We start from the raw sequence: 24,953 nt of genomic DNA on the forward strand, positions 1-24,953 counted from the left end.
GTATTTGTGCCATAAGATTTTCTCTAAATGTAAATGTTAAGGTCAGTAAAGTCTTCTTCTGCTCTGTTTACAGCAGATTTGATGGTCCGCAGCAGCAGAACCGCACTAACAATTTGGTAGTGACTGATACTGTGGGGCACGTAAAAACATATGATTGGGATTTTGTAGGATCGTCAGCCAAGGTAACTTAATGATCAACACGTGAAGCTTAATTCCCTTTCGAAATCTGAAGATGTCCAGCTGACGACTGCCATAAGCCAGTGGGACCCAGGTACACCCATCTACTGCCTGGATACATCTGGCCAGAAGTGGTCTTCACGCAAACGAGGCAAGCTATAGCTGGCAGCGAACGTTGTGTTTGTGTCGAAGAAAGCTCAACCCTGAGGACAAAAGACTTCACTCGGAAGAATCTACAGCTCAATTTGAACAACGCCTTTTTATTTTGGCATCTTTGAAAACTACTCCATGAGCGGCAGTTTCAGATTGAAGGATGAAGAAAAATGTAAATACTCAGGATGGATGTTAACCCCAGACAGCAGCCCAGAAAAGAAGGTACAGAACAGCTCAGAGTGAAAACACAGGGCTGGAAGAACTGTTCACACTTCGATCAGGGACTGGGCTTTAGGTCAAAGTCAATCTAAAGGTTTTGCACTTCTGTAACTATTTCAGTGTGACTGATTACACCAATGCAATAATAATTGTATATCTCATTAATCACTTGCGCATTTTTGTTTCCAGTTCTTGTGTCCAGTCCAGTCCCTGCAGCACATTTCTCCTCATCCCTGTGCACCGTTTCCTTCTCGGCTCGTCTTTTTCTTTTTTCTTTTTTTTCTTTTTACTTTTGGTTTTCGGTGTCTGAGAATCATTCAGCACGTTCCGTGGAGCAGAAGAACAAACTAAAAAGATCACTCATAGTAGCACAAATTTACACACAGCACACTTGGAGAGAATGCAAAGACCTCGGGCCGTACAGAACAACAGCCACAAAAGAAAAAGAGAGAAGCAGGTTCGTGTTCGTGTGGAACATCTGAGCTCAGCGGGAGAGACGGGAACAGGGAGGAAGAAGACAGAAACAAAACCAGCTTGTTCTCCACAGGTGAACATTGTATACATCGCTGTACATGCTAACTCAATGAATATCCCTTAACGTTATCTTTTTTTGTTTTACCCTTTTAGTACAAAAACACATACTGATGTACATTATAAAAAAAAGGTTTTCCTTTTTGTAAAAGAGGAGTGTTTCTCTTTCGCCGGCGTTTATCGTCTAATGCCGCGCCGACGCAGATACGTGTACACTATTTACACATACAGTTGTATAAAATGGTGTATTTCTCTTGTGTACATGTATTAAAAAACAATTACATCAGATAAGTTCAATTCTGTGGTGAAATATCTGTGAAAGTCCTTTAATATACAGCGACAGAGAAGCTGAGAGACGGCGGGGAGGGTGGCGTACCCGACTCTGGAAAAGGATGTGACACGCAACAACATAAGAGAAAAAGAAAAGCCGCACACAGACCTCGCTGCATCTGAGTTCTTATTGGTGTTAACATGCGAGGTCTTCACATCATTATATTTGTGTTACTGCATCCCGAACAATGCTCGATTTGTGTCATATTTACACATTGGCGTTTCATCTCCGTATCATCGTCTGACACTGAAAAACAATGTTTTATTCTGGTGTAGTTGCCACAGATAGATATTACAGGGAACTGTCTCTCTCTTTGTTTGCTGATATGCTGATAAATTCCTGCAGCTTTACCAATATGTTCATCAGACACAAAAAAAATATTAAACAGACATCCAGTGCCAACCACTTCAGGATGGTTGTAAATGAACCTTAGAGTGCTTTAAGTAATATCTATGCATGACAGTTACACTATTGTTATAAATTAAGGTTGATGAGTTGATCTTAGCAAACTATTTAAAACACAGCAAAACATGATACAAATGAGCACTCCTTTCTGATCTCGAGACGCAATATTTTAACAACTGACTAAATAAAGAGAAACTAATGTCCTGTTTCCCGATTCAATCAGTTTTTGAAACTCAGTGTGGTATCTTGGCAGTGCCTGACTCCACTTAACTCTTAGCTAATTCAAAAATGGTCAGAGAGGCGGACTGGCCCTCACCCTCAGTGTGTGAGGCTGACTAAAGCAGATTAAATTAGCTCTAAGCTCTAAACATGTTAATATCTGCTATAAAGCTGACATTTTAACTCGGAGGTATATAAGGCTTGAATCACGTTTGGAGCCGGCCTCTAGTGGCCATTTGAGGAAGTGCATTTTTTGGTACTGCTGCGTTAGCTTAACTTCCCAGCCGTGGAGATTTCTGCATGACTTTAGGTGAATTAAAACTTCAAAGTATCTGTGTAAAGAGACAAAGATGGTGTGTGGCAACATGCAAGAAACACCAGAGGTATTTTGCTGAAGTGGTTTGAGACGCAGTGGAAATCATCAGTGCCATCGCATGACATTTAAACTCCACAGGATGGCCACGTAAAACGTTAACAGGACCACAGTCTTGGTTTCACACAGGATATTTGATCATAAAAACAACAGAAAACTAAAGCGTAACACATCCTTTTGCAGAGCCGGGCGTTGACAGCAGGGGGCGCTACAGTCAGATGTGGCCGGAGGTCTTTGCATTCGCACAGAAACGAAAGATTTGTGAATCGGATGAAGCTGAACTGAAATCAGAGATCATGTTACTCGCTGATGCCAAAGAAAGTCCGTGTGATGTGCTTCTTCTTGCCACAAGTGCATCGACGTAAGGCACAGGCACAGTTCCCCTCTTTCAACAGAGTGGCTCGCATTAGTTTATTTAGTTTGTCCTTTTTTTTTAATTTATTTTTTTTCCAAAAATGTCCCAGTGCCAGAAACAAGTAGGGTGACCACCGCTGAGATTCCAGCGGCTCCCGCTGGACATTTCGCGTGACTTCTACGTTTCTGTGAGTGGTTTCAATATGTCGAGGGTGTTTTCAAAAAATGTCTTCACCATCGGAACGGTAGGATGGAGGAGGAGCAAAAGCACACAGAGAATCAGTACATGAGAGTAAATCAAATGTCCACATCAAATGTTTAAAAAGTTGTAGATTAGTGGTTGAGGCTGTGACGCAGCGTCCAGGATTAAAAACCCAACAAACTCCAGGTAAGTCATCCAGAGTTGGCGTCTCGGAGCATTGAGGGGAAGCAGAAGGTGGAGGATTGAACATAAAGAAAAAAATAAACGAATAAGGGAAATAATCAAATACAAATAGATTTCCAAAATATAACACATTTTTGATTTCCTATTCAGCCCAAGAAAACAAAAACTGCAAAAAAAAAAAACTAGGACTGGAGAAAGATGTGAATTCTTTTTTGAAAAAAAGTTGTTTTTTTTACAGTGTTTGGCTGACCAAGGCGTCACGTCGCCTATGAAATTCTCAAAATTCCCAAGAATAATGTGAGAAGCCGCGAGAACAGGTCTGAGTGAATAACGTGAACGTGACTTTTAGCATTAAATTATTCTCCCAGGAGGCACACTGTAGCACATCTGGATCTGGCGTGTGTTTCGAGTCCTCATATTCCAGTTCCTTCTGGGACTGATCATGATGAGGTGCTGATGGTGCGCCCACTGGGATCTGCCAGCAGCAGGAAGGTCAAAGCTTTGAGCTGCAGTCAGCAGGGAAGGAGAGAAGAGATAAGGGAAGATGGAGGAGGAGGAGAAGAACAGATGGGAGGGTCTGTTGCTACGGGTGATCACCCTAGTGATTCTGGTACTGAGATGCTCTTGAGGGAGAAAGGGAACAGATCATTGTCTCTTCTGGTGAACCTCTGGAGGGTTTTTCCTCTCAGTTTCAACCAGGAGGCTTCGATGAGCTTCTTTGTTCATGTGTGTGTCTGCGTGTCTGTCAGCTAGTGTGTGCATCTGTGTGTGCGTATGTGTCTGTTGCAGGGTCGCTCTGGTATATTACAAATCCTGGCCTTTTGTTAAATAGTGTTCGTGATTCACAGCCGGCTGTTGCTGCACGTAAAGAGCCTGAAGACGTTTAGTTTCCCCATGATGCTCCGATAGAAAATTAAGGGATTCGTTTGCATCGAATTATTACATGTTATCAGCTTCAGTTCAAAATCTTCTGTATCAGTATCGGCAGGCGATATGTGTACATCTGTCCGTTCAAGCCCGTCATTCTTTCCGGATATCTGTGTATTTATTTATTTATTTCTATTTGCACGTTTGTAAGTCCTAGAAGCAGACGCTGCTCATCTGGCAGGTGGATCCGGTGCCAGCCTGGGACAGGAAAAGCCTCCCGTTGGGACAGACGCAGACCTCGTAGACGGTCTGCCTGGTCCCAGAGGACGAGGAGCTGGTGGAGGCTTTCCCCTCCGGCAGTCGCATCAGACGAATGCTCGGAGCGTCCAGATAGATCTGAGGTGGAGGGAGAGAAAAGGAGTGAGTTCGGAAACAACGAAACCAAAGGCAAGAAGGAGTAGGTTTTTAAGGGAAACATTCATTCGCGACCAATTTAGAACCATCAATGAACCTAACGAGCATGTCTTTGGACGGTGGGAGGAAGCCAGAGTTCCTTGGAGAGAACCCATGCAGATACAGGGAGAACACAGAACACAGAAACACAGAACACAGAAAGGCCCCAGTTGGCCGATGGATTCAAACTCAGATCCTTGTTGGTGTGAGGCACTGCTACCACAAAACTGATGCAAGACGAGACGCTGACGAGATGAAACGAAAATCTGATGATGAAACCTTTGATGAAATGTTGGCTTATTATTATAAGCGTAGGTTGATTTCATATTTTTAATTTTTCCCCACAAAATTAAATTTCTTTAAATGCACACTAGCAGAAGAAACGCTAACAGTGCAGCTCGCTACCATTGGCCAAGTACTGAAGCCAAATACAAATGAAAAAAATTAAATAAATGAATATTTGAACCTGTGTATTATTTGAATATCTTAATATTGAATGTAATAATGAGGTATATTTATAATTTGCACTAGGCCGAGTTTAATATAGAACACAAATAGTAGGTAGGGGGTCCTTGGCCTGAAAAATGTTGAAGATCCCTGAATTAGATCAAAGAATGTCCCTGATATATCTGCAGCCTCTATTACAGTCAGAGACTTCATAGTCAGTAAGCTGACTATGAAGTCTCATCTAAGCAATTTAGTAGTTACATGAAATTACTGAGTTCTGAATTTTTACTGACACACAATTAAACAGTGGACACTAGCATGGATAATGGATTAGCATTTAGCAAACTAGAAAGTTCTGTTCATGTAGTTCCTGGAAAGAATCCTTCTTGTATATAAGTCCAAGCATAAATAATAATGTAAACCTGAAATTTATTATTTAGGACTTTATTTTGCTTCGTGTTCACCCTTAATGGTTTCACCTCATTATGTTTCTACTTTAATTACCATAATGATAATTATGAGTCCTGTCCTCTTCAGTGAACCAGCAGACAAGTTATCTCAGGAATATGTGTTAAGCCATCTTACTGCTCTGGAACGTCTGTGTTTAATGTTTTAATTTGAGTTTCAGAAAATAAATGGTCTATTTTGTCTAAAGACAGCACATAAAATGAATGTTGTTGATTGCAGTTTGACTAAATGTAATAACTAAAAGTTGACAAAAATACAGTGACTTTATGTAAAACAATGAAAGATTGTAATGACTAAGCTGGACTAAAGACCAAGACTAAATCAAAAATGCCTGTGAGAGTGGACACAGAGTCTGAGTTGCTGGCTGGGCAGCTCTCCCAGTGAAAATGCTAATGTGCTAATGTCAGCTCAGGTGGAACCCTCGCCATGCAACTGATCGAGTGATTGAATTTCTGCAAAAGACGTACAGCAAAATTGTCCAATCAAAACCTTCACTCCCACTTTAACCCACTCACTGAGGATTAAATCAGTTGTCAGGATAAATTTGGGATCGTCAGATGAAGTCCGACCAGAAAAATCATTTATTTTCTTTCATTACAGGCCTTTACCCTAGATAGCCCCTAACTCAATATTGCCCCTCTAATTGCTTTCAAAGCAAATCCCTTCACTCGCTCTCCTTAGCTTTTACCTCTCTTCTGAGGTCTTCACCTGACTGGAGTCACACAGAAATTGTCTGCGGCTCCTAGTGCCTGAACGCTGGTCGGCTGTACTGAATGTAAAGTGATCTGGACGCTGCAGCATCTCCAGTTTTTCTGACTTGTGTACCAGTGACTTCTCCAGCGATGTTTCCAGGGCATTGCAGCTCTTATGGACATCATTGCAGAGACAGAGGAAAGCGTGGACTGAATGGTAAAGGTCAGGCGTTGGATCTGAAGCTCACGGCATCGTTGAACAGCAGAGTAATAATCCATGATAAAAGTCACTCAGAATGCTTCTGCCTGGAATTGCTGGAAAGTGCAGGATGGCATATAAGCATACCTACCACTGAAATGTCATCAGCTAAAATCCACCGAGCAGAAGAAAACGTATATAGTACACGGGAGGCGGACGTTAGTTTCTCAGCCAGGTTATACTGCACAGTTTTTAGGAGATCAGTGGTAAAATCGTCAATAAACTAGTTACTACTTAGATATATAGATCATTGGCTCTAATTAACAGTAATGGTCGCTACTAGTGTCGCTAACTACACCTCAATAAATGGTTTGGTCCAATAACTGCTCACATCTAACCCTTACCCAGCCTCTTATTGGATCATAGTCAAAACCAGGTCACCACAGAATGTGCCTATGTGAAACTACACAAAATATAAGCAGTGGTTAACCAGTTTGTGTGTCTCAGACTATCAATAACTGCAGCAGCATGTGGTCGATTATATGATATACTGTTATATAACAGTAACGTTTACTGGTCCTGTTGCTACAACAATTTGTTTGGCCCATAAAAAAAGCCCATAATAAATACCAGTATATGCCAAAAGTACACTTTTCTAACCCAAACCCCAACCCACTGTCTGACTTAGGTTTAGCTCGAAACCAGGCAAACCACAGAGTGTGTGTGGTCGGTCTGGATGGAGCAAACAACACAAATTCACACGCCCAAAAACCTAGACAAACCTGGAGACCAGTTTTTAGATCAGAAAACAGCAAGTTCGCCTGCTTGGATTTAGAGAATTCATTCACAAGAAAACATTTCCGATTCCGCACAAACTGTGATGCAACAGCCAAGACTTCCAAGATGTACGTGGAACCAAGCAAAGTATAATGAGCAGCTTATACACACCAGTGTGTGTCTCAAACTATCAAACCAGGATCTGATGGACAGAAACATTCCCTGGTTCTGTTGCCAGCTCCGCTACAACAAATCAAGCCACAAGCAATACCCGAACAGGCCAAAGTACACTGACCTAAACCCTAAGCTCTGAATTAGGTCTTGCTCAAAACCAGGTCACCACACAGTGTGCATAGTTGTCCGGAATCCACACACTTAAAACTTAGACAAATCTGGAAACCAGCATATAGATTGGAAAATTGCAAGTTTGCCTGCTTGGATTAAGGACATTCTGAAAACAACAACTTAAAGATAAAGTACCACACAAGTATAAGTAGCAGCTAATCGTAGCTCCTATTGCTAGGTCCACTGTACTAAGTGGTTTGCGCCAATAACAGCCCATATCCGACACACTGGAAGAAATATCTCAGCACATTTATAATATGAAGAGACTAAATTCATTAATAAACAGGATACAAGGCAATAAAACATGCCTAGTCCAACTGAAAAACCGACCTGCAGGCTAGCAGTCAGCTACCGACTAGCAACTAACAAGAAGACAACAGCTAACTAGCCTAGCCAAGAGCAGCAGGTAAGAAGGGATGGGACATGCAACTACACTTCAACCAACACTTCTCCCCTCTGCCCATTATAGGCCATAATATAGGAATGGGACAATGTAATAAATGTAAAACAAACCCATACATCCATAACTTAGACAAACCTGGACACCATTACTGAGCCAGAGCCAGCTCACCAATTGTCATCTGCTGCCACTTATCCTCAACCGGCCCAATTGATACCAATACATGGACTAAAATAGCCATTAAAGGGGTTCTGCTGCCTGTAAGCACTCGACCAAACTGCTCATCTTTCCACTGGGGAGACATAAAGTTTAACGGTAGTCAAGGCCATGAGCACTGATTACCAGCTCTGGAGGTTCAAACTGTTGCAATGATAAGGCTGCTTTTGTGGGATAATCCTTGAGAAATTTAAGGTTTCAAGAACATCCACTATTACTATCCGAAAAATCCAGACAGCAATGACAGACCAGTAATTTGTGAGGTAGACCAATCAGATGTAAGTGTGTCTGAATGAAGGACACCACGCTTAAAATAGGACTTATTGAAATTCAAACAGTAATTATAAGCTAGTCTATCATAACATGGCTCATGTATAAGTGTCCACTCTATTGGCGTAGACAGACTCAGTTCTTACCAGAATATGATCAGAAATTCATTCATGTTTTGTTGGAAAAGAGACGCAGAGTCTCAGGTTATTCCTTTTGTCTCTTGAGCAATAGAAACAGAATGAAACCCCCGAAAAGCCTGTTTTAAAGCCACCTCGCCCCCCTAACACATTAACTCATAATTCATCTCACTCCCTCGTTGATTGGAACAAACTGTCTTTTTCTCTCTGCACAGTCACAAACCACTGACTCCCACCTCTCTCCCACCCCCCCTCTCCTCCCTACTTTCATCTCGGCCTCCCGGGGCTCGTACAGCGCTGGTGTTTCACTGGACGAGGAGAGGAGGAGCTCTCCAGCAATAAAAAGGTAAAGGAGCCATTATCAGGTGCCTCTGGGAGGCATCGCCATCAAATGACCTGGAACACTTTTAAAGTAGAGTCTCAGCTGACTTCTTCAGACAGCTGCTGTTGAACAAATCTTTCTCCACCAGGGGCAGACAATGTGAGAGCCCGTGAGTGGGAGTGTGTTGGCGGCTGGGTGATATTATGTGTGTGTGAAGGTTGTTAGTAAAGGACGAACATATATTAGAAAGGTAAAAGTCAATTACATTTTTTTTTTCTATTTAAACTGTATGTCCCAACATGAATTTTTGCATTAGTTACAGCAGCTTGGACGAAGTAAAGGAGCTCTATTGAGTTCTCTTTATCATGACTAGAAAACATTTGTGACTTTCAGTTAAAGGGGAATCAGAAGGGGACTTTTTCCAACTATATGCAATGTCTGGTGGGCTGTCAATGACCTTCAATGTAGTAGACCAGGGGTCTTCAACATTTTTCAGGCCAAGGATCCCAAACTGATGGAGATATTACTTCAATATACGTGTTTTATGTTAAACTCGACCTGGTGCTATTTATAAATACACATTATCATCATCATTTTGGATTCAGTATTAAACTATTCCTTATCCCTTTACTAAAATATGCTGGAGTAATGTAAATGTGAATTTAAAGACATTTAAATTTGCAGGGGGAAACTAAGATATATATATATATATATATATATATATATATATATATATATATATATTATATATATATATATATATATATATATATGTATAAATCTCTAATCAACCAAAGATCTTGCGACCCCCGTGCAGTACCTCCGCGGACCCCCTAGGGGGCAGGGACCCACATGTTGAAGACCTATGTTGTAGACATTTTGTCCCCATGTCTCAGAAGTGATCTATGGAGTAGTCCTGAAACTTTGGGTCGAAATTTAAAAATGGCTGCAAAAAGTTTAGATTGTCCAGATTTTTATTTACTTTTGTTTTTGTTTTTGTTTTTCATAACAAGGTTTAGTTAGCTTGTGATCACAGGGAATCACAGCTATCAAAAAAGACACAGCGTCGACTAGCGTTTGGGGGGTGTTTTAATAGAAGGAACCAAACTGAGGAGCACACAAGTATAAATGACTCACACCTGTGTAGGCTACGTACAAAGATTATACCATCTATGTCCCACACTACTCTAAAAGCGCCATAAGGCTGTACTGATGTACTGATGTTCTCATGGTCACTTGCCAGCATCTTGAGCGTTAAGCAGAAACACAGACACTTTGCACCAGCCTCGCTGCTTTCTCCGACAGCTTTCCTGGTATGTTCTCACCTTACCAGCCTGCTCTTTGCCTCTCCTTTGTACTGTCTGCCTCCACTCACTGGATAAGGTAACAATGGGGCTAACACAAAGTCGATTGGGGTTGCGTAGCAGAGAAAGAAGCATGTTAGCCAGGGAGCAGCTCGAGCCATCTGTCTGTGGAGTTCAGTGTCAGACACACAATCACTGTAATTAAACTGCAAACATGCGGAACATGCAAGAAAATGAGAGTTGTCCTAAAAGCGCAACAAGACAATGTGCGCGTGTGATGTAGAGGGGCATGATTCAGCTGAAACAATACCTCCGCATGCACCCCATATTCAATGTGAACACATGTCCACTTGTACTTTTTTTAATTTTTTTACATTGATATGTGTATTCTTATTCTAATTGCCTACTTGTTCTTACATATTCTTAATGCCTCCAACAATACACCAATCATCACCATTATTTTATTAATATCTTCACCTATTTTTCTTTTTACTCGTTGTTCTCAACAGTGTTTTTTTTTAATTCACAACTGAGCTACTGTGACCGAGCTATTTCTCCCATGAATGAATGAAATAGGAAAATCTGTGGTTATAACCCATCAGAAACTCGACATGATACTTGCATTTTGTTGTAAAATTATGGAAGATTTTATCTTTTGGATATTTTTTTTGGATAAACCATGGTTTCTGAGCAATCAGTTTCATCGAATCAGGGCCTTGTGAACCAGAATCTAACTAGATCAGGAAATAAGAAGCGACATCCAGCCCTGATGACGTCTGTGACTACTGTCACTATTCTATCCGTCACCACACAAAGCCCCGCTCCCAAACCAAACCTGATTGGCTCGTCAGATCTTCGCAGGATGTTGAATAATTGATAAATGCCACAGACATGTTGTAAGTTGGAAGGTGGGGTCTGGTTTCCAGGCCGTGTTGTGCTCAGATTTGTGCTGACGACCGATGTGTTCCTGGGTCTGCCTGTGTGGGCTGTGGATGCCTAATAGACAAAACCTTTGTGTAATTGTAGTGGCGGTGCCTGAGGAAAGTGTGTGTGTAAGACAGGGCTTTGACAAATGGACATTTGCAGCACTAATGGAGTGTGAGAATGTGTTTCTAATTATATGCACAGCCCACTGTGAGTCCAGCAGCCTCATTTATGACCACACGTCCATGAAAGCGGTGAGAAGCCGCGGCGCAGACCACTGTGGTTACTTTGATTGGACCAAAAGTGGAATCAAGGGCACCTTCCTGAACGTGCCTCCTCCTCCTCTCTCGTCCATCTCATATCAGCGGCCCGTCTCAATGTATGAAACTGTTTTTGTGGGAAACTTTTAAACACTTTCTTCTCGCTAATCCTCCTCCGCTGATTTTAACAGATCTGACATGACACGACTGGTGCAACCTAAGGAGGGAAATCCTTTTATCAGCGCAGCCGGCCGTGATGAATGTGAGGACTGATGTGTGTGTAACGAATCGGTGGGATGGGGTGGAGGAATGCGCGAGCGGCAGGAAAAAAGGATAAAAGAGGAAAGAAAAGAAGCGGCGCGTGTGGATGAGCAAACTGGGAGGGGAAAAGGGTGGTAAATAAGCAAAGTTAAAGACGGAAAGAGGACAGAAGAAGGAGGAGGGGAGAGGATGAAAAGATGGATGGAAGAGTGGAAGTTATTAGCACATGAAAGATGTCATGAAGAGAGAATTAGTTACCGAGGAGAGGATGAGAGGAAGTAAGAAACAGGGAAAAAAACAAAAACAAAAAACAACTCCGCTCTATTTTGCTGCCTTTCTGAGTTGCTCGAACAGATACTGGTTGAAAGCCATGATGAAAACTCCGGTCCATGTTGGCTGAGGGAGCGGACTATTGTTTGAAATGAAATGGAGCCGCGTTGGCCAGGATGGCAGGGTGACAAGGAAAGTTAATTTTGGGAGGTTTTTATCAGAGCGGAGACAGGACTGAGGGACCAGTTCCCCGTTGTTTAGATACAAGACTTAATGATGGGTTGGACTCAAGACAATACTTCATTGTTAGAAAAGAGTGGTGTTTTCAAAAAATAACCAAAAAAAAGAAAAGATGATGCAATGAGACTGATGCCTTTCTATGCGGTGATGCATGTACTCCCTGTGTCTGCATGGGTATACCTATATACCTTTGTATATCATTCTCTTATGTATCATTCTAGCTAACTAGCTAGCTAGCTGGCTAATGGCACTCATTTTCAACGTCCTCAGCCAAGAAACTGTGGAAGCTGTTAAGGAAACTAGGATGTGATCAAAGCATCAGTTTAGCAGTGGAAAGCCTCAGAAGTACGGCCGTAGTAAATCCTTTCACTCTGTGGAGGGAAGGGAAACCCCCCGTAGGGTCAAAACTGACAGAAAAAGAAACAAATGGGCAGAAATGGGTAAAGAATCTTTGCAGCCACACTCCCTCGCTTGCCTATGAAGACCAGCGTCTCCACTTCCCTCCAGTTACCTCTCCGTCTTTGGACTCCAGCCGAAGCTCGTTCCTGCAGATGGCCTGGATGTCTCCGGCCTCGGCCAGGATCTGGATGCCTTTCGGTGCCTCCATGAGCAGAGAGCGGGTGGGGGACTCCAGCCTGGGGACAAATCAGAGGCTCGGTTACTGATCGCTTGCTTCTGATGTTTAGATGAGGCAGAGACCAAATTCAGAAGGAAGCAGAGGAGATAAGTTGGTAGACTTTGCTCTGTTTTATTATTTCATTTTGACTGTCTGTTTCGAATCCAACGAGGCCTTACAAACGCATGACTCTGAAGTAGCCTGTTTTGTAAGCCACTTTAATACTAGCGCACATTGTACATTTCAAATATTTACGTTCATCGTCAGACAACAACGTAAAGCTCTGTTAAGATAAAGGCTTCAGGGTAGAGCCACGGTCAATTATCACTTCATCAGAAACTGCTGATAAATGTGTTTTCCAGTTCAGTTAAATCAAGTGATTTACACTGAATGCTGAATTTGTGCTACAACAAGAGCTGCACTCTAGCCTCTTCCCATTCCTTTAGTGATTTACATCGGCCTGGTGTTTGCACATTTCATAGAGCAGCTTTGTCAGCCCTTTGGAGAAGCGGTCGACCAGTCAGACCTTCTGTATAGGCAGCACTGAGTTATAGCCATGAGTGGCAGTTCAAATAAACTATGCAGCTCTCAAATCAGCATATTTCTGCATCTGCTGTGAAAAAATACAGAAAATAACATCCATCCAAGATGGAGCTGAGAAACCACATTAATTGGTTAACACAATAAAAAATAAATAAAAACAAACAATACTATCAGAATCAGAATTAGCTTTATTGGCCAGGTGTGTGAACACACACAAGGAATTTGACTCCGGTCACTTTGCTCAGTGGTGCAACAAAATAAAAACAAACAACACTAGTATATATTTGGGGAAAAGGAGTCAATCCTCTCACATTTGGACACGCTTGGACAGGGGGAATGCTGCTGTGAGGATCATGTTTTCTGACTTTTCCTGCACATTCAACACCATCCAGCCCCTGCTGCTAAGAGACAAGCTAACAGAGATAGGAGTGGACTCACAACTTACTTCCTGGATATTGGACTGTCTCACTGGGAGACCTTTGTATATCAGGTTAGGGAACTGCACGCCCAGAACTATCTTAAGTAGCACCGGAGCACCACAGGGGACTCTGCCCTCCCCTGTCCTATTCACCCTGTGCACCTCAGACTTCAGCTACAACACAGAGTCATGTCATATGCAGCAGTTCTCAAGGACGCCCTACCTGCAGCCTGTAACCGTCAACTGGGAGTGTGTAGAGGGGGCTCAGACCTATAAATACATGGGTCTACAGCTGGATCACAAACTGGACTGGTTAGCTAACATAGATTCAGTGTACAAAAAAAAAAGAGATACAGAAGGCTGGCTCTGTGGTAGGTTTGTATATTTTTTATTGTATGTGTATATGTATATATCTTTGCTGGCGCATAATAAGTTCCCAACGGATGATGCATTGGTTTGCGCTTTTCCATTTTAGATGCTCAAAACGCTTGGATGCATTATTCATTCACAGTCACACCCTGGTGGTGGTGGTAAACTTCCTCAGTAGTCACAGCTGCCCTGGGGCAGACTGACGGAAACATGGCTACCAACGGCCTCTCCGACCATCACCAAATATCACTCACTCACAATCATACACCAGGGAGCATACACATGAGGGCAAGGTGGGTTAAGTGTCTTGACTAAGGACAGAACAGAAAGGTAGGGATAGGTCAGAATCGAACCACCAACCTTCTGGTTATTGGACGAAGTTCTGCCAGGCCAACTTGCCAAAAAATCTTTGTGGAAAGGGGAACTTCAGGGCTTCCAGGATAGGTTTTGCAGCAATCCTTAATTGCTGTAAATTGTAATCTTTAAAGCAGTGCAACATCTGAGACCTCATTGTAAATATTCCATATTTTCATGGCAACTTGGAACAAATTTCCTTCCGCCAAAGCACCATTCAGATCAACTCATCTGAGCCACAGATAGCCTGTTAGAAATATAGCTGTAGAAATATGGCTGTGCCTCCATTATTGCTGAATACGTGGCGTCAGAACGAAGCGAAATGTGTCGACAGGAATAACAGAAACGCTTGAAAAAAAACAAAACAGCACCAATGGAGTGTAATTTGAGTGGATCTGACACCACAGCCCACCTGCACGCTGTGGCAGTTTTCAGATTTCTGTGAGAGGATTAAACATCAGCCCACTCTCCTTCGAATCCTGACAGAAACACTCAAAGCCACGAGCCAATCTTTTCAGGAAGCAGCAAAAAATGCTTCACTAGACTCAAGCCAGCGGAGGAGCTCTCTGTAGACTTCCTGTCATCCCGTCACTACGCCAGTTGTGGATAAAATAGTGATTTTTTTTTATTTTTGATTTTTTTTTTAGAGATATTACACATGCTGCATTTAACTGGGAGCTGTGGGCTTTTAGTCATAGAGGAAGAGGAGCTATAAAAATCCAGTTTATGTGTACTCATACATCACAGGGACTCACTGTCAGTAACGGTAGTGGACAGGGTAAGGAAGTATACATGTGTCACATCAAGAATCAAGATGTCCTTCTGTCAGAGCTTCAGACTGGAAGATCAACCGACTGTGTCTATGGGGATTGACTCACTGCTGGAGCCAGACTCTAGTGGACATTAGTCCCCTCTAGGTTGTACAGAGCAGTCAGTTTGTTGACTTTACTGCTGTGTCATGACGTCATTTTATTCTGGCAGAGAGTTCTCAATACATCAACTGGGCAGAACTGTTCTTTTCTTGTGTGGTGTCCAGCAACTATTCTGTGATTGGTCAGAATTTGGAAGTAGGTGTGGTTTATGCAGAAAAGCAGAAATGCTAGCAACCACTCTGTGAGATGCTAATATTCTCAGTGTGGCTGCTAATCTCTCTTGGATAGAGATCGGCATACTGTATGTGGGTGAATGCTGAATGGACGGAATGGATCCGACGGACACGGTTGCCAAAAAATCTGACCGACATCTGAAAATAATGAGAAAAGTACCTCTAGTCGCCCATCAACTAGTCAACTACTGGGTACAGACTAGAAGTCCTGAAATACAACTAAAATACTGCTGCAAAGTAGTATAGTTTACCTATATGTGTGTAAAGATGTATTTAGCGTGGAAGCAGCCAATTTAATCGGAAATTTAAGCTATTGCATTTGGTTAATATTTGTAAATCTGACTGAATGTTATATGAATGTTGCAAATACATGTGCCAGGATTCCACACACCAGTCTCTCAAAATAAAGTGGAGGCGTGACGTTGTGACATTTTTTTACTGTCAATGTGGAAAGAGAAAATGTGGTGTAAATAAATCTACAAAATTACACAAGAGGAATACAAATGTGTTCATCATACCCGCAGCAATACTAATTAACTATAATTGTGATGAAATAAAGCAGCGACTCTGGCTGACAGGTTGTGACCGACTGTTATTTTTTGAAGTGCCCCGGTAAACGTTCAGGTTAATTTTAATGAACAATTTCACGTTTAAAATCATTACTGAGTTACAGTCATTCGCACATCATTATTATGGTTGTTGCTGCTCGAGTAGCACAAAGGAAAGAAGTGCTAATGAGCAAATTCCAAATTAAAACTTTAATCTTCTTTGCTTCACCCTTTGCTCTCTGCCCACAGAGGGTTAAGCCTTAACACATATTAATTACAGTGAGTGTAATATGGTGATTAATTAAAAACTATAATAGCTCATCATTGTGGTTGTTTGATTTTGCCACTGCGTTCAGTCCTTATGATACGACCTTTTAAAGTAAGTGCTCAATTATGTAGGATTCATTTGCAGCAACCAGCACTCGGAGGACCTTCTCTGCTCTCAGCTCCTGAACGCATCACACCTATCACTCACTGGATCAGCCTGTTTTTGTGTCTGTGCTTTTCCCTGCACCAGCACTGCTGGCACAATCTATTAGTATTCGTGCTGAGTAGTGTCACAGGAGAAATAAAATAATAAAATAAAAGCAGATTAGAGTCAACGTAATTTAAAAATGTTGTATCTGAACAAAAGAGGACAGACAAGGCTTTAATCTTATGTTTTGACCGCACGGATGTTGTGGTGGGAATACTGACCTCAAATCTCCATGAAAAGCCTCCTTTCTCATTGTGGTTTTGAGTGAAAGTGGATGATGGATATCTTAAAATGTCCAATGACTTAGTGCATTGAACACCCCCAATGTATTCTAGCCTGGCTACACTATCCCATCTAACAACACACTGTGGATTACTGTTAAATGTGACTGATGGTGCTGACTTGCAGCCTGTTTTTATACAGGCTATACTTATCTGCTGCAAATAGCATGCAGCACATAAAATATCTCTTCTCAAGATACATATTCAGATATAAAACATAGATTTAATTGTTGCAAAGCATTACTTTCTACTGTGTTTTTATTAGTGAGGTTACCAGCTTCAAGACCAAGACTGTCGCCTTGACTTCCATCACTTCAAAAAATCTGACAGAAGAGCCAACTTGACTTTGAGATTTGCTTACTTGCATCAGTTAATGTTTCTCTTTTTGTACATTGGCTTGCTAAACAGTCAGAAGAGAGGGATCTGTCTTACTTACAGGCTCCCCCCACCCATTCAACAGTCCAAAAAGTCATTGACAGCATGTCCAACCAGTGCCACCAGTGCTACCCCCTGCAAGGTAGGACCGCAAATGCTCAGCAATGATGAGACATTGGCCGACAGACGATCGCTGGCAACAAGCAACTTACAGAATCTTGTCATTCTTTATTTAAGTCTCGAAAACCATTGAGGTTTCCCTCACTTGCAATGATGTCAATATACAACAACATCTCATCTCATTCTACCCAAGCTGTCGTTGAGCGAGAGGCAGGGTACACCCTGGACAGGTCTCCAGTGTATCGCAGGGCTAACACAGAGACACCGGAGGTCACTGGAGTACCCAGAGAAAACCCACGCAGATACAGGGAGAACATGCAAACTCCACCCAGAAAGGCCCCGAGCTGGACTCAAACCCGGATATTCGATTCAACAACATAAAAATACAATATCAAACAAAGGTTGAAACAAATCATTAGGAGACAATACTTGGTGCTCTGTTAAGCAGGCACACACTGAGGTGAAGTGGTTTGAGAGAAATGTCTTAAAGCGTCCAGGCAGTTATGAGTATATTCTGGAGATGGTTCCATGCTGTTGGTGCACAAAAACAAAAAGCAGATTTGCCCAGTTCAGAGTGAACCCGTGGGATTTAAAGTTGAAGATAGTCATTTGAGCAGGTTGAGTAAAATCCTGTGGTCCAGTCCAGCATGTGTGTATATATATATATATATACATACATATATATATATATATATTGTACATATATAATATCATTAGTGGTAAATGACCAGTGAGGGCTTTATAAATAAAAGTGTTTATCCCGCTTCTGTGTGATACAAGTCCAACCAACTTTGTTGTACAGAAAGCAGTATTGTAGGGATCCCCACTAATGAACTTGATGGCTGAGTGATAAACTGAGTCAAGGGATTAGAGAGTGGTGGCAGCAGCATGCCTATGGATTGTGTCACCATAATCAAGGCCTGATGGAAAGATTGCCTCGCCTGAGCCTTTTCTATAGTCCAAGGGGAAACTGGACCTGTTTCTGAATAAAAATCCAAGTTTTTGCCTGAGTTCTATGGTAAAATTTTCAATGTGATGTTTAAAAGTAAATGACTCATCGAGCCAGATACCAAGATATTTATACTCTGTGACTCTTTCAATATAGCAACCATTCAGTGTTGAAATGTGCGGACTGTTAAAATCAATACCTCTTGCTTTGGAAAAAAAAGCATTAACTTTGTTTTGCTTGCATTGTGTACCAATTTTAAATCAATAAGTGCATTTTGAAGAGTGGTAAAAAAAAAAACTGTAGGTTCTCGACTGCAAGTTGTGCAGTGTCAGCAGAAAAATACAAAACAGTGTCATCTGCGTAAAGATGAGCATTACATTTGTCTAGCGCAGAGACAGTGTCATTTATATAAATTGCAAATCTGAAATACTAACACGTCTGGCATTGTTGGATGTATTACAGGCTCTTCACTACTACAAAGGAGAAAACAAAGAAGTTTCTTTAACATTCAAAGAAGCTCTACGCTATTAAGCATTTCTGGATGGAGAGTATAAAACTCTGGCTCCTCCATTACTCCTCCTAAAGGCCACCATCCTGCCTCGCCCTCCCTCGTCCTCCCAAGTTGCTCCTCGGGGAGCCAGGCAATGAAATATTTCTCTCCATGACTTGTTCTCTTATTCATTTCCTTTTTGCTGGTGCTGTGAATTGGAACTTTGTCTTCTCTCTTCATTTCCTTCGCTCTTATTTCAGTCTAATATAAACAATCACCGGAAGCTGTATACATACGAAAAGGAAAATTTAAAGAAAAGAGTGCAGACTAAAAAATAATCTTACTCATCAGCGTTGAGCTCTGCAAGATAATCTCATGACAAAAATGTCATGTCTATAGCTACTTCTATAACCTCATTTTCAGTGCAGCTTTTGCATGTCCTCATGTCCTTCCTCTCTCTCTTTTCTTGGCAGCGCTTCGTATCTAGAAGAAGGATGAAAGGTTAACAGGTTTTCATGCTTCCTCCCATATCTTCGCCTTCAGTTAACAACGAAAGAACTGTAAGCTGTAAAAGCACAATCTGAAACGTACATGCGACTTCTTTGTCCTTGGCGATTTTGCCAAATGACCCGCCGCTGTCCCCCCTGAGTCACAATTGCTTGACGTCTCAAATATAGAAGCTGTGGTGAGTTGAAATGAGCCGCCTTTGTGCCGCGCAGCAAATCGTAGGTTAAATGGCAATCTCGCGCAATAAGAGTGCAGCTGATTGCTTCACGGGGCCTTCTGAGCAGCCGAGCGGACGACCAGAACTCACGGGTGCCGAGTGGACTGTCCTCTCAATTACAGAGGTGTGGAAGACAGCGAAGGCAGGGAGGAAAGAGAAGGGTGGTGGAAATAAGTGGAGTGGATGTTATCTACTGAATAAATTATTTTCTGTTGGCCCAAAATTCTAGGACAACATGAGAGGAGGACAAGGTGTGGGATAAGAGGAAGATGATCTGAGCATGGTGTAAGAAGTAGAGGTGAATTAGGCCTGGACAAATGAGAAGATCAAGGTACATGAGGTGGAAGGAAGAAATGGAAGATAAGAGAACATCAAATGAGAGTTTGATGAGAGGGTTGATACGAGGACAGAGTTGGATGGGAGACTAAGAGATGAGGAGAAAAAAGAAGGAGCTTATGGCAACACTATTTGAAGCAATGATCACAGGTTCATTCACAGTTATTAGGAGACTTCTGTAATGAGTTAAAGTCTTCTCTGCCACAATGCAATGACTAAGCCAATTTTGATCTTTACCTCCGTGTCTTAAGGTTCATGTAACGTACTGTTTGACACAGACACCGTAACCTACGTATGTAGAACGAGCCATTTCTACTTGTGTGCTCGGCAGTCTGGTTCACTCTGTAACAAACCCCACACAAATGCTAGCCGTTTTTTTTTGCCAGTTCAACAAAGGTGAGTGAAACTTTTGCCAAAGACAAGTCATACAAATATTTGTATCTCCAGACCTCCTCAGTTAACCTTTCCTGTATGTGTTTCATCTTTATTGATCCAAAACAATCAATGAGAAGCAGCTGACTTCAGGAGGAAGAGGACACCAGTGGAGGCCATCACCATCCACGGCCTAGGGGTTGACGAAGTGGACCGCTACAAGTACCTGGGACTCTACATGAAGAACAGGCTGGACTGGAGAGACAGCAGTGATGCTATGTACATGAAGGGCCTTGGTAGACTTTACTTTCTCAGGAAGTCTCAGAAGTCTCTGAATGCATGCAGCAAGTTACTAGAGTCTTTCTACCAGTCTGTTGTGCAGAGTGCCCTGTACTGTGCTGTGGTATGTTGGGGGAGTAGCACCAGCAAAAAAGACATCAGTAGGATCAGCAAACTGATCCGAAAGGCTGGACATGTGAGTTTATTCTCCAGTAGCTTTATTCAGCTCTGCTGCCATAGTGAGTGCTACACAACTTCTTTCATTCCTTACTCTATCCAGCTGTTTAACAGCTCACCTTTTTGTAACAATAAGCTACTATGACCAAGAAATTTCCCGTGTGGCTCATTAAGCCTGCATAAGTGTACTATCAAGTGGACCAATCACAGCTCTTGCACTCTAGTTACATTCCTGGGGAGATGCATGTCAGCTACACATCAAACTGATGCGGAAGTCTACACCTATTAGATACAAAATAAAGGTGGTCCTATCAATCAGCCACCATTACGTATTGACCACCTAAAGCATTCGATTAGTCATTTCTATAATGGCCAATCAGATGATGCGAGAATCCTAGGACTGTCCCCCCCCCTTTGTCCTCCAAGTCCCACATATGTGGCTGGACTGGAGCAGCAGAATGAAGCAGGACCTAGGCTCCAAAAGTAAGTACCACCAAGTAGCTCCATACATGCTATGTATGCTGCCGTCAGTGGACACACACTCGGTGTCTAATAAGGACAACAAGAGGCCCCAGCAGCACAAACCTACCTCTGTGCACCGTGTACAAGGGGAGATCGAGAGATACTGTTCAGCTCTGCAGGTCTGATTGGAGACCAGAAGAAGACTGGTTTTGGTTTCTTCTATCAGCTACTGGAATTTAATTAAGAAGTAAATCAATAAAGACTCTTTCTTTCTGTCAGTCTACTGGAATTCAGAGCAGTAAATAAAACTATTTTTTGTTGCTTCTGTCTACTGGAATTAGTTTTTGTGGCTTCAGTCTAATTTATTTTCAAACTCGGTGTTCTGAGCACATTTTACTTTTTTTTATTCTCTTAAATTTACCTTATCAGGAAAGACATTTTGTGCAAAGAAAGTTAAAATGTAGTGAGTTAAAATATCTTTTGAAGTGACTTCAGACATGCTCTGTGCTCTGCTGGAATGTTAAGAGTGCTACTAATAAAAACATTTCGACTTTTAGATTGTAAAAGGGTGTTTAAGGTTAAGCAGGTTCACACTGTGAGAGACACTGAGAGAATTGTAATTAGCAGAACGAGTAGTAGAATAAGAAGAGTCGAGTACATTGGGAATATGACTGAGGCTTTAGACTTGTGGTTTGGGATCTAGTGAATTAGGAGGGCACACCTTGTTCATGTTTTTGTTTTTTTAAATGTTTTTTTGTGTCTGTGTCTGTGCCAGGCTGCATCCTGCTGGGGATGGCTACTGCCATCAAAGAGTGTCATTGCTATGGGGTGGGGGTGTCTGGTCTGGCCTAGTTGGGTGATACATGTCCAAGTAACATCCACATGAAAGCCAGGTCCAGCAGAACATTGAATTGTCACCAGATGTTTGATGTTATTCACTTCTCTTGTTAGTGGTTTTAATGTTGTGGCTGACGTTCCTGAAGAAAACATTTACATTTTTTTGGAAAATTTGGACCATTTATTTGCTGGTTCATCTAGCTAAAGCTTTATTTTTGAATCCGTAGCCACTGGATGGACTGATACTAATACTATTACTGTTACTACTGTTACTAATACTACTACTACTACTTTAAAAATTAGTTTTGATATGCAGAGCACTGAAAAAATAAGTAGAACTAGACTTACTGGAGGGAAAACTGGGTCAAAAGAGTTGGAATCTGAATGATTGATGATTGCCTGCTGTACTGTGCCTGAACTGAACTGCGCTAAAAACTGTCCTTACAGGAAGAGCTTCGCGGGACAAACCTCCCCAGACTGAATCTCTGTGAGACTACTGCGAGTCAATCAAACATTTTATGATGTGAAAACTTCCAGCATCTCCGCTCACAGAGGAGTCACATCTCATTTCACCTCAGGAAAAAATAAGCCCAAAAAAAACTCACTGTCGTCCCACATTCACTTTCTGTGTTGTCACTTCATTTATATTCCTTTTATCTGTGCTTTGAATTGCTCGGGATAGAAATGAAGCTACACTATTAAACCGGCCCATGCCCACATTTTACTCTCACATAGAGCCTCGTACTGATGCGAGGACACATCCCGTTGACAAAGGCATTACCACACGCATCGGTAGGACTCTCCCTGTATAGAAGTGACAGCTCCTCCAGGGTGGGAGGTGGGTGTCTGGATGTGCACATATATATGTGTGGGTTATGGGTTAATGCGACACACAGAGTAGGATTTGAATCTTCGATTGCTACCTGCCAAAGGGGCTGGGGAGAGATTAGGGTGAGATGAAAGTTTAGCCATGCTCCAACGAGTCCGCTCCCCGTCTCTGATATAATTGGATACTTTGGGCAGTATTTCATTCACAATTGGCTGGTTGTCACCAAAGATGCATAAGCACGGGTGGGGGAGTGGAAAGAAAGAGAGAGAAATAAAACACAAATTTCTGTAGACTGTCAAGCGATATAGACGGTGATATGATGAGGGAGCGTTGCTCAGAAATAATCGGCGCATTGCTGATGGGACTTTTTTCTTTAATGTGTTGAAATGATGATTTCGAGAGAAAGGCGTTGGTGATTCACAGTCCATCTTGATGTTCACGCCACTGAAACACTGTTATTAGATATATGCCATCAGAGTCCCTCTCTATTTGTCCCCTTGCTCCTGTCTCTCCGGCGCATACAGCTCTTTTTATTTCTTTTTTTATTGTGTCTCATTCTCTGATGGATATGACCTTTTCTTCCATTTTCTTTATCAGTCGCATAGACAACACGACAATTTTCCAAAGAGCACCTGGGCCTGCTTTCTGCCTAAAAGTCGTCTGGATCGGGTTTAAAACCGTTCTGTGGCCACAGTTTCCACCTGGTCCCATTTTATATAAGAGTTTAGTTGTTGGCACGTGAGAACAGCCTTTACCCTTTCAACGCTTTCCTGTATTTCAAGCTTTGGGACAGAAAATGTTGCTAGCAGCCAGTTTGGTGCTTAACAACAAAGGTACCAGAAAGCGTCAGTTAGATGAAGTAAAAAAAAAAAAAAAAAAAAAAATTCCTATTGAAAAGCAATATTCAGTATTCATCATTTTTCTAACATTAGTTTCTTTTCTTTTCCTAGCCTCTTAGCCTACCAGCTAATAGTAGCTCCTTATAGTTTCCTAGCCTCCAGGCTAACAGTAGCTCTTCATTAGCCTACCAGCTAATAGTAGCTCCTTCTAGCTTCCTAGCCTCCAGGCTAACAGTAGCTCTTTAACATACCAGCCAATAGTAGCTCCTTTTAGCTTTTTGTTGTAAACTCCACAGCACTCATATGACATGTATAACCACGTCGCAATTACTCTTCTGTACATTTATTTAGTGGAGCAGATCAGTCCAAAACATTTTGTCACATTTCATGGTCAAGATGCAGACTGCCACCAGCTGAACAGTCCTTATATTATCCATTTCCCTTTGAGTTGGGGAATCACAGATGCCATCGAGCCAATGTTTGTTTGTTTGACTCAAAGCAGCGACTGAAAAACAAACTTTCCGCAGCAAATACTTTGCAGGCAGAGGACGTCGGGCTGACATCTAAGCTCACATCTGGCAGAACCTTCCAGTCATTGAGTGCACTACAGCTCCTGTAGGCAGAAGGTTGGTGGATGTGCGCTGACAATGACATGAAGGCAACTGGAGAGGGAGCCATCAGTCAGTCGGTCCCCTCAGCACTGAGGTCGAATCGGGTTAAATAAGCTTTAAGCCCTTTTCTGTCCTTCCTCCATCTCATTTTCGATTCCATCATAAACATCCCTCCCTCCTTCCCTCCACTGACAAACTAGATCTCTGTCTCACTCACTTTCTGCTCTGATTGACTGTCATCACGTCTGACAGTCGAGGCGGAAGAAAGGTGATAAACAAGACATTTACACCAAGGAGACGTCCACACATCACAGCAGACGTACACGAGGGCGGACGGACGAAGCCACCTTGACACCCGTCCACCTTAAAGAGACATTCAACCTGATCTTTTTTCATCATTACCAAAACTGATTTTAAGAGTTGATCTAAATGTTGTAAATTTCCCGGTCTTCCTCATTTGAATGTATCACTTCGAAACTCTCCAGCCCATATCCAATTTTATTTTCTATCATCTCCAACCCTCCTAAATCAACATGGCAATTTTTTAAATTAATTTTCGTTAGTTTGTGTCCGCTCTTGTTATAAATTATGTCTGATTTATTTTATGCAGTGATTTTAATATCCATGTCAATGACTTCGTTAATTTAGATAAGCCAGTGCGTGGTAAGACGCATAAGTACGGGAACACCCTGGACTTAGTGTTTTCTCTGGGCTCAAAACATACTTTTTATCTATTACTTGGTTTTAAGTAAGTTTTAATTATGCCCTTAACTGTTCTTACCTCCTTTTAGCTTTTTTAAATTTGTTTTTTAATGTGCTTGTCAAGAACTTTGTAATGTTGATTT

The 24,953-nt window shown here is 41.9% G+C and overlaps 1 protein-coding gene across 2 annotated transcripts in view; it reads right to left on the minus strand.

Annotated features, from left to right (window-relative positions):
• Positions 1-417: 417 nt before the first annotated feature.
• Positions 418-24,953, minus strand: part of sgcd (sarcoglycan, delta (dystrophin-associated glycoprotein)) — a 284,776-nt gene continuing 260,240 nt past the window's right edge. For both annotated transcript variants that reach the window (XM_047606766.1, XM_047606765.1), the window contains 2 exons: positions 12,511-12,634; positions 418-4,410 (listed from right to left, as the gene is read on the minus strand). In XM_047606766.1, coding sequence (XP_047462722.1) covers positions 4,228-4,410; positions 12,511-12,634 — 307 coding nt within the window. In that variant the 3' untranslated portion in view covers positions 418-4,227. The remainder of the gene's footprint in view (positions 4,411-12,510; positions 12,635-24,953) is intronic.

The sequence above is a fragment of the Mugil cephalus genome, chromosome 15, assembly GCF_022458985.1.
Source record: "Mugil cephalus isolate CIBA_MC_2020 chromosome 15, CIBA_Mcephalus_1.1, whole genome shotgun sequence".
In the NCBI taxonomy this organism is placed as follows: Eukaryota; Metazoa; Chordata; class Actinopteri; order Mugiliformes; family Mugilidae; genus Mugil; species Mugil cephalus.